This window comes from Aedes albopictus, chromosome 1 (genome assembly GCF_035046485.1).
Source record: "Aedes albopictus strain Foshan chromosome 1, AalbF5, whole genome shotgun sequence".
Taxonomy (NCBI): domain Eukaryota; kingdom Metazoa; phylum Arthropoda; class Insecta; order Diptera; family Culicidae; genus Aedes; species Aedes albopictus.
Window position 1 is genome coordinate 89,474,118 of NC_085136.1, and position 10,950 is coordinate 89,485,067.

The 10,950-nt window shown below is 45.4% G+C and overlaps 2 protein-coding genes across 2 annotated transcripts in view; both read left to right on the plus strand.

Annotated features, from left to right (window-relative positions):
• The window catches only part of LOC109427416 (regulator of telomere elongation helicase 1 homolog), a 303,579-nt gene that overhangs the window by 211,436 nt on the left and 81,193 nt on the right, over nt 1-10,950 (plus strand). The window lies entirely within an intron of this gene.
• On the plus strand, nt 10,008-10,907 carry LOC109410141 (uncharacterized). The gene has a single exon (XM_019683667.3). It carries the CDS (start codon nt 10,128-10,130, stop codon nt 10,566-10,568), a length of 441 nt encoding a protein of 146 aa, XP_019539212.1. The 5' UTR covers nt 10,008-10,127; the 3' UTR covers nt 10,569-10,907.

Consider the following 10,950-nt stretch of genomic DNA (forward strand, 5'->3'; position numbering starts at 1 on the left):
AATTTCTTAAGAAATCCTTGGAGTAATCCCTGGAGGAATCCCCGGAAGATTCCCCGCAGGAATTCCTGAAGGAATCTCCGGAGGAAATTTCGGAGGAATCCCCATTGCGGTTCGCGGAGGACTTCATTAAGGAATCCTCGGAGAAATTTCTGGAGGAATTCCCAGAAAAATATCTGGAAAAAATACTGGAAGAATTCCTGAATGAATCATCGGAGAAATTCCTGGAGGAATCTTTGAAGTAATCCCTGGAGGAGTCCCCGTAGGTGTTCCTGGAGGAATTCCTGGAAGCATTACTACAGGAATTCCTGGAGAAATTTCCGAAGGAATCGTGGAGTAATCGCTTAAGATATTCCTGGAGCAATCCACGGAAACGTCTTGAAGAAATCCCCGGAGGAATTTCCAGAAGAATCTCCGGAGGAATCCCTTGAGGAATCCCGGAGGACTTCCTGAAGAATTCCTCGGCAAAATTCCTAAAAGAATCACATGAGAAATTCCCGAAGAAAATTCAGTCAGAATCCCCGCAGGAATTCCTGGAGCAATCTCTGGAAGAACTTTTTGAAGTATCGCTGGAGGCATTCCTGAAGAAATTTCTAGAGGAATTTTTGGATGAGATTCTGGAGAAAATCTTGGGGGGATTTCCGGTGTAAATCCTAAAATATCCCTTGAGGAACCCCCGGAGGCATTTTAGAGGAACTTTAAGTAGTCCCTGGAGATATTCCTGGAGAAATCCCCGGAAGAATTCCTGGTGGAATCCCCGGAGGAATTCCTGAAGGAATCTCCGGAGGAATTCCTGAAGGAATCTCCGGAGGAATTCCTGGATGAATCTCTGGAGGAATTCCAGGAGGAATCTCCGGAGGAATTCCTGGATAAACCTCCGGAGGAATTCCTGGAGGAATCTCCGGAGGAATTCCTGGAGGAAACTCCGGAGGAATTCCTGGAGGAATCTCCGGAGGAATTCCTGGAGGAATCTCCGGAGGAATTCCTGGAGGAATCTCCGGAGGAATTCCTGGAGGAATCTCCGGAGGAATTCCTGGAGGAATCTCCGGAGGAATTCCTGGAGGAATCTCCGGAGGAATTCCTGGAGGAATCTCCGGAGGAATTCCTGGAGGAATCTCCGGAGGAATTCCTGGAGGAATCTCCGGAGGAATTCCTGGAGGAATCTCCGGAGGAATTCCTGGAGGAATCTCCGGAGGAATTCCTGGAGGAATCTCCGGAGGAATTCCTGGAGGAATCTCCGGAGGAATTCCTGGAGGAATCTCCGGAGGAATTCCTGGAGGAATCTCCGGAGGAATTCCTGGAGGAATCTCCGGAGGAATTCCTGGAGGAATCTCCGGAGGAATTCCTGGAGGAATCTCCGGAGGAATTCCTGGAGGAATCTCCAGAGGAATTCCTGGAGGAATCTCCGGAGGAATTCCTGGAGGAATCTCCGGAGGAATTCCTGGAGGAATCTCCGGAGGAATTCCTGGAGGAATCTCCGGAGGAATTCCTTGAGGAATCTCCGGAGGAATTCCTTGAGGAATCTCCGGAGGAATTCCTGGAGGAATCTCCGGAGGAATTCCTGGAGGAATCTCCGGAGGAATTCCTGGAGGAATCTCCGGAGGAATTCCTGGAGGAATCTCCGGAGGAATTCCTGGAGGAATCTCCGGAGGAATTCCTGGAGGAATCTCCGGAGGAATTCCTGGAGGAATCTCCGGAGGAATTCCTGGAGGAATCTCCGGAGGAATTCCTGGAGGAATCTCCGGAGGAATTCCTGGAGGAATCTCCGGAGGAATTCCTGGAGGAATCTCCGGAGGAATTCCTGGAGGAATCTCCGGAGGAATTCCTGGAGGAATCTCCGGAGGAATTCCTGGAGGAATCTCCGGAGGAATTCCTGGAGGAATCTCCGGAGGAATTCCTGGAGGAATCTCCGGAGGAATTCCTGGAGGAATCTCCGGAGGAATTCCTGGAGGAATCTCCGGAGGAATTCCTGGAGGAATCTCCGGAGGAATTCCTGGAGGAATCTCCGGAGGAATTCCTAGAGGAATCTCCGGAGGAATTCCTGGAGGAATCTCCGGAGGAATTCCTGGAGGAATCTCCGGAGGAATTCCTGGAGGAATCTCCGGAGGAATTCCTGGAGGAATCTCCGGAGGAATTCCTGGAGGAATCTCCGGAGGAATTCCTGGAGGAATCTCCGGAGGAACTCCTGGAGGAATCTCCGGAGGAATTCCTGGAGGAATCTCCGGAGGAATTCCTGGAGGAATCTCCGGAGGAATTCCTGGAGGAATCTCCGGAGGAATTCCTGGAGGAATCTCCGGAGGAATTCCTGGAGGAATCTCCGGAGGAATTCCTGGAGGAATCTCCGGAGGAATTCCTGGAGGAATCTCCGGAGGAATTCCTGGAGGAATCTCCGGAGGAATTCCTGGAGGAATCTCCGGAGGAATTCCTGGAGGAATCTCCGGAGGAATTCCTAGAGGAATCTCCGGAGGAATTCCTGGAGGAATCTCCGGAGGAATTCCTGGAGGAATCTCCGGAGGAATTCCTGGAGGAATCTCCGGAGGAATTCCTGGAGGAATCTCCGGAGGAATTCCTGGAGGAATCTCCGGAGGAACTCCTGGAGGAATCTCCGGAGGAATTCCTGGAGGAATCTCCGGAGGAATTCCTGGAGGAATCTCCGGAGGAATTCCTGGAGGAATCTCCGGAGGAATTCCTGGAGGAATCTCCGGAGGAATTCCTGGAGGAATCTCCGGAGGAATTCCTGGAGGAATCTCCGGAGGAATTCCTGGAGGAATCTCCGGAGGAATTCCTGGAGAAATCTCCGGAGGAATTCCTGGAGAAATCTCCGGAGGAATTCCTGGAGGAATCTCCGGAGGAATTCCTGGAGGAATCTCCGGAGGAATTCCTGGAGGAATCTCCGGAGGAATTCCTGGAGGAATCTCCGGACGAATTCCTGGAGGAATTCCTGGAGGAATCTCCGGACGAATTCCTGGAGGAATCTCCGGAGGAATCCCTTGAGGAATTCCTGGAGGAATCCCTTGAGGAATTCCTGGAGGAATCCCTTGAGGAATTCCTGGAGGAATCCCTTGAGGAATTCCTGGAGGAATCCCTTGAGGAATTCCTGGAGGAATCCCTGGAGGAATTCCTCCAAAAATTTCTTCAGGAAGTCCTTCAGTAACACCTCTAGGAATTCATCTAGAAAAAGTTCCAGATATTACATGAAGTTACATGGAATACCTCTAGGGGTTTCTCAGGAAAAAGACGAACCATCCAAGCGCTGAAAGTCTCTATAATATAGCTAAATTAATCAATCAATCAATCCTGGAAGAAATCCTGGCTAGAATCCTGGAGTAGTTCCTAGAAAAAAATCCAAGAGGAATTGCTGTAAAAAAATCTGGAGGAATTGCTGGAAAAAATCCTCAAGTAATTCCTGGAAAAACTCCTAGAAACAATCCCGAAGGAATTCCTGGAAGAGTTCCTTGAGAAATTCCTGAATAAAATTCTGAAGGAGGAATTTCTGGAAAAAGTCCTGGAGGAATTCCATGAGGAAATCGTGGAAATTTTTTTGGGGAAATCCCCTGAGAAATTTCAGGAGGAATCCCCGTAGGAATTCCTGGGAGAATCTTCGAAGGAATTTCTGGAGGAATCCCCGGAAAAATTTCTAGATGAATACCCGGAGTAAATCGTACAGGAATCCTCTGAGGCATTTCTGGAAAAATACCCAGGAAAAATTGCTGTAGGAATCTGGAGGAATTCCTGAAATAATTCATGGAGGAATTCCTGGAAGAATCTCCGTAGAAATTCCTTGGGGAATCTCCGAAGGAATTCCAAGAGGAATATCCAAAAAAAAGAATTCCTTTAGGAATCTCCGAAAGAATTCTTGGAGGAATCTCCAGAGGAATCCCCGGAGGAATTCCTGGAGGAATCCCCGGTGGAATTCCTGCAAGAATCCCGGAGGCATTCCTGGAGGAATCCCTAAAAGCATTACTTACGCATAGGACTTCTTGAAAAAATCCTTGGGATTCCTGGCGAAGTCCCTGAAAGAATACCTGGAGGAATCCCTGATGGAATTCCTGGTAGAATCCCAATCTTCGATGGAATTCCTGGAGGAATCTCCGATTATTGTTATTGTTATATTTTATTAAAGAAACTTTACCAGATAAGTTGGTATTCGCGTCCACAATCTCCGATGGAATTCCTGAATGAATCCACGGAAAAATTCAAGAAGGAATCCTCGGAGGAATTCCTAAAAGACTCCCCGAAGAAACTCGTGGAGCAATTCTTGAAAGAATTCCTGCAGAATACTCGGAGGAATTCCTGGATGCCCCCAAAAGAATTCTCGGAGGAACTCCACTATGTATTTCTGGAGGTGTATCTGAAGGAATTCCTTCGAAAATTCTCGAAGATATTTCTTTAAAAATTTCTGAAGGAATTCCTGGAGGAATTTCGGAGGACTTCCTGGAGGAATCTTCGAAAGAATTCTTGGACGAATCTCCGATGGATTTCCTGGAAGAATCCTCGGAGGAATTCCTTGGGGAATCTCAGAAATTCACTCAGAAATTCCTGGAGGAAACCCTAAAAGAATTACTTTGGAAAAGGACTTCTTGGAGAAATCCTTGAGGGCATTCCTGGAGCAGTCCCTGGAGGAATCCTGAAAAAAATCCTGGAGGAATCCCTGAAAGAATTCCTGGAGGAATCCCTGGAAGAATTCCTGGAGGAATCCCTGGAAGAATTCCTGGAGGAATCCCTGAAAGAATTCCTGGAGGAATCCCTGAAAAAATTCCTGGAGGAATCCCTGAAAGAATTCCTGGAGGAATCCCTGAAAGAATTCCTGGAGGAATCCCTGAAAGAATTCCTGGAGGAATCCCTGAAAGAATTCCTGGAGGAATCCCTGAAAGAATTCCTGGAGGAATCCCTGAAAGAATTCCTGGAAGAATCCCTGAAAGAATTCCTGGAAGAATCCCTGAAAGAATTCCTGGAAAAATCCCTGAAAGAATTCCTGGAGGAATCCCCGAAGGACTTCCTGGAGGAATCCCCGAAGGACTTCCTGGAGGAATCCCCGAAGGACTTCCTGGAGGAATCCCCGAAGGACTTCCTGGAGGAATCCCCGAAGGACTTCCTGGAGGAATCCCCGGAGGATTTCCTGGAGGAATCTCCGAAGGACTTCCTGGAGGAATCCCCGAAGGACTTCCTGGAGGAATCCCCGAAGGACTTCCTGGAGGAATCCCCGAAGGACTTCCTGGAGGAATCCCCGAAGGACTTCCTGGAGGAATCCCCGAAGGACTTCCTGGAGGAATCCCCGAAGGACTTCCTGGAGGAATCCCCGAAGGACTTCCTGGAGGAATCCCCGAAGGACTTCCTGGAGGAATCCCCGAAGGACTTCCTGGAGGAATCCCCGAAGGACTTCCTGGAGGAATCCCCGAAGGACTTCCTGGAGGAATCCCCGAAGGACTTCCTGGAGGAATCCCCGAAGGACTTCCTGGAGGAATCCCCGAAGGACTTCCTGGAGGAATCCCCGAAGGACTTCCTGGAGGAATCCCCGAAGGACTTCCTGGAGGAATCCCCGAAGGACTTCCTGGAGGAATCCCCGAAGGACTTCCTGGAGGAATCCCCGAAGGACTTCCTGGAGGAATCCCCGAAGGACTTCCTGGAGGAATCCCCGAAGGACTTCCTGGAGGAATCCCCGATGGACTTCCTGGAGGAATCCCCGATGGACTTCCTGGAGGAATCCCCGATGGACTTCCTGGAGGAATCCCCGATGGACTTCCTGGAGGAATCCCCGGAGGACTTCCTGGAGGAATCCCCGAAGGACTTCCTGGAGGAATCCCCGAAGGACTTCCTGGAGGAATCCCCGAAAGACTTCCTGGAGGAATCCCCGAAGGACTTCCTGGAGGAATCCCCGAAGGACTTCCTGGAGGAATCCCCGAAGAACAATTCCCGAGGAATTCCTGGAGGAATTTTCGTAGAATATTTGGAGGAATTTCCGAGAAACTCCTGTGGATGTTCTTGAGGAACTCCTGGGGGAATTCCCGTGCAATTTCTTCAAGTACTCCCGTGGAACTCCTGGAGATATGTCAGAGGTCCTTGAGGAATTTCCATGAAATTCTCGGAGGAATTCCTGGAGGTATTTCCTGAGAAATCCTGGATGCATTCACAGGTAATTCTTGGGAAAAATGGCAAGGAACACCTACAGAAATTTTGTAGGAACTCCTCGAGAAATTCCCGAGGAAATCCTGGTGGAACTCCCGTGGAGCTTCTGGAGCAACTGTAAGAACTCCTGGAGGAATGCTCGATTAACTCCCAAGGAACTCCTGGAGAAGTTTTCAAGGAATTTCCAAGAAAATCGTCGTGGAATTCACGAGAAACTCTCAAAAGACTTTCCTAGAAATTTATGGAGGTGTTTCCGAAGAACTTCTGGAGAAACTTCCATGGAACTCCTGGAAGAATTTCTAATACTGCTGGAGAAATTCCTAAGGAACTCCTGGAAGAATTCCCGAGAAACTCCTGTAGGTATTCTCAAGGAAACCCTGGAGAAATTCTCGATGAACTCATGGAGAAAAGCCCGAGGAATTCCTGCAGGATTTCCAGAGAAACTTTTGGAAGAACTCCCGAAGAACGCCTGGAGATATTTCCGAGGATCTCATGCAGAAATATCTGGGGAAGTCCTGGAGGAATTTCTTGGGAAATCCTGGAGGAATTCTCGAGCAACTTCTGTAAAAATATGCTGAGAAAATGCTAGAGAAATTCCCGAGGAAGTCCTGGAGGAATTCCAAAGAAACTCATTGAAAAAATGCCGATGAATTCCTGGACAAATTCTCGAGGAACACCTGGAGAAATTTTCGAGGAACTCCTTCTCCTCCTGCTTGAATTCCCGTGGAGCTACTAGAAGTACTTCTGAGGAATTCCTGGAGGATCAACTTCCGGAAAAGTTCCCAAGGAACTTCTGCGAGTATTTCTGAGAAATTCTTGAAAGATTTCCCTTGAAATTTCTGGAGGATGCATCCCCGCCTTCCGGAAATTTTTGATTCCTTCAAATAAAACCTGAGCTTTTTCTCTAAATTCACTAGCCTGCTTCCAGAATTACCTATTTCCTTCTTGCATTGGTCTCGGTATTGGTAGATACTAGAGATCCTCCCCGGAATCAAAAACCTACTCCGAAAATTTCCTTCGTCCCGGAATCATAAACATTCTCAGAGAACTGATGTTGTTTTGAAAAAATCCGCAAAAAAACCGCACTCATTGCGTTTTGCCGCAGCGGCACCGCCACGGAATTTTTTTTTAGTACGAACCGCATTCCGTTACCGCATTCCGCATTCCGTTCCCGTTCCGTTTCGGTCGGCATTGCGTTCGGGCCTTTAGGGGCAAGACAAATACAGCGAGAGTATTGTGGATTTACCGGCTAGTTGTATTCTACCGGTTACTTAAGTAGCCGTTACAAAGTAGCCGTTTTCATATAAAAATCAACCTGATTGTCAAAAAATGGATGTCGCTGAGTAGCTAGTTGCAAAGAGGAATAGCTCATACAATAAAAATGTTTAAAACCATTTTTAAGTTACTCTTTTTATAAAACGCCTACCTTAGAGGTCATACTGAAGCGACCGGTAGTCTAATGTCGTTTTCGTTTTTGCGGCGGTGCTACACCGCTTCGTGCTACACTTTTTGCAGAATAAACGAACATTTTCGGTGCAGTTGCATTGGTGTGCGTGTATAAACACCAAAATATTGACAACTTTGCAAACGCTGATTGGTGGACACGGTGTGCACCAGCTACACTCCCGATTTTTTGAGTGCTACACTATCATTCGCGGTGCAGAAAAAGTGCTGCACCGGTGTAGCACGAAAATCAAAAACGAACATTTTCGGTGCAAAAGTGCTACACCGGTGTAGCTCCACCGCAAAAACGAAAACGACATAAGAATAGAAGTAGCCGGTAAATCCACAATAACTCTGTTATCGAAGTGTTGCTCATGTCGTTTTCGTTTTTGCGGTGGAGCTACACCGGTGTAGCACTTTTGCACCGAAAATGTTCGTTTTTGATTTTCGTGCTACACCGGTGCAGCACTTTTTCTGCACCGCGAATGATAGTGTAGCACTCAAAAAATCGGGAGTGTAGCTGGTGCACACCGTGTCCACCAATCAGCGTTTGCAAAGTTGTCAATATTTTGGTGTTTATACACGCACACCAATGCAACTGCACCGAAAATGTTCGTTTATTCTGCAAAAAGTGTAGCACGAAGCGGTGTAGCACCGCCGCAAAAACGAAAACGACATCAGAATTCCTCTGGATATAGCTCTGGGATCACACTCTGGTTTTCCTGAAGTGTTGCCTTATGTCGAATTTGTTTATTTGCACCGCCTGCACCGCTTTGCCACCGGGTGTAGCAAACTTGCACCGAAACCGTTCGTTTATTCGCAGGTACTGTTCTGTTTTGACACCCGATTGGCACCGGTGCAAGAAAATGCTACACCCAGTTTGAGCGCGGTGTAGCAGGTACAAAGCTAGTTTTACCAATACATGCATATCGCTGAACTTGTATCGTGGTTTTGTTTTGGTAGGAATGATGATTTTCTCTTCGGCATTAAGTAAACAGTTTTCTTGGATATTCGTTTCTTTTGAGAAGTTTCAATTTCCAAAGAGCAAATCAGTGCGTTTAAAAATTATTTAAACTTGATCGATGATTATCACGTCTTTCAACTTCTGAGGAATCTTCAAAATTAATCAGTAACATGAAATTTCAAAGAGATTCAACGTATATTTTTCCCATCACTATTTTCCACAAATATGTGGATTATTTTTAATGATTTTAATAATTAGAATTTTCTGTCGCATGGTGATCTATGATATATGGAAAAAAATTACGTAATAAAGTTTTGATAAGAACAGAATAGAATAAAAATCTATCAATTCAAATTGGACTGAAATATCATTTCATTTCAAATTTTTTTCAAATTCATATCGTTTCAAAAACCATAAATTCTATTTTGTTTTTCTTATGACAAATATTGAATTTTTGATTTACATTGAAAGTCAAACAAATAATGTCACTAAAGGATGGTTAAAGCGTTTTTAATATAAGTTGCGTTTCAATAAACTTTGTTTTAAAAAACATTGATTAATTTTCCTTTTTACGTTGTAGCTAAACGTTTTCTGTTGACCAGCCTTGTGTTAAATTTGTGCACGTAGATCGTTTACAATTGTATGTTAGCATCCTTTTTTATTGGGCAACGGAAATTGTTAAATTCTAATAAGTTGCTTTCAATTGAAAAATTAAGATATTACAAGAATTTGAAGAAGATAAATAATGTAGGAGTGTTAAAACATTGGATAACAATTTTCAAGTAACATTTATCATTACAAGTTTATCATGTACAAGTGGATTACTGAAAACTTTTAAAATTGTTAAATTGTATATAGAAAATGAAAAATAAATCAAAATAATTTTATTCATCACGGAAATCATGAAAACATTGATGTTTATTTTTGATATCCTTTATTGTTTTCATTGACGCTCTCACGCGCTCTTACTAATACCAATAATACCATCATAAGCTGTCAACAAATTGCACCGAAACCGTTCGTTTTTCCGGTGTCAATTGCTACACCGGTGCAGTGCACCGTCGGGAATAAACGAATTCGACATTATACCAGTGAAAAATCGAGCAGTCTTGCTTGATTTCCCGCTTCGTAGAGACGTTTCTGAATGCATTCGAACACTTCGATACATGGCCATCTTGGTCAAATTATTGGAGGGGGGCAAAGCCTGGTTTTTCTGATTTTTTGTATTGTACGGGTATTCCCTAATCGAACACGACGGTTCGGAACGATCGTGCTTCGAACAGTCCCAAAAAATCGTCCGTTTTTACCTTCACCTTATACTTATAAGTAGGACTGAGTAGAAATTTTTCAAGGTGCATCTAGAATGTTGCTGTTGCTGTAGAAATGGCTGGGGCAACTACTCGACAAAAAGGGATATTTTTTTGTAATCATTACATATTTCGGTGGACCCCTCGGTATGACTCACCGAATGCGATCTGTCATTTTCATTGTGAGAAAACATAAACAACACCGCAATTTTGCGAATTTTACTAGCAAGCTAGTTTTCGATTTCACAAAAACAGTAATTTTAACCAGTGACCCGTGCAAACGCAGTAAAATGTTTTCGTTTTTCAAAAGCAAAAAACCTAGTCCCGATCACACGCCGTCGGAGGCCATCCCGGGACCTATTCCCCCGGCCCCGAAAGAGGACGACTTCATTTTCGTCGAACGGAAGGGATCGACTCCTTCACCCTCGGGCTCCGGAGGAATGGCGAACGATTCACCTTCCCGGAGCCTTTACCCGAGCATACCGGCGGGAATTCCTGGCGGAGCTGCAGCAGCAGTGACACCAGTGCGGCAACACAGTGAGGAAAAGGCTGGCCACCACGTACTGCATGGAGTGCCGTTCAAACTTTCACCGGAACTGGCCAAGGATAGCAGCCACTGGGAGGTGACGCAGTTTCACGCGAACGAAACGCTGTCCTTCATCACGAAATCGGCCGCCGTCCGGGTGGAATACGATTTCAGCTTGGAACGGGGCGTGCTGTACGATGGGTAGATGAACGATCGATGATATTAGGGTTTGTTTTTTTCTGATTTTTGGAGGCTCAAATTTATCGCGAAAAGATTGTGGGCTTTCGATCAAGCAAATGTGTTGCATCAGCTTTATTGTGCCCTTGCACTGTGGTAAGAAAATCCTTTAGATAATGGATAGAATGGATAAACTATTAAATATATTTAAACATGAAAAGTCGTCGACGAAGGTTACACGGAAGAAGTGAAGATAGGTAATTAATCAATTATAGACAATGTTCGATCAACTTTACAGCTTTAGAAAGCCATATTATATGTATACCGATGTAATGGTTAAGTTATAACGAATAAAGCGTTAATCGCACTTGCAGATGGATTGCTCATTAATCCGAAAGTTCAATATATTT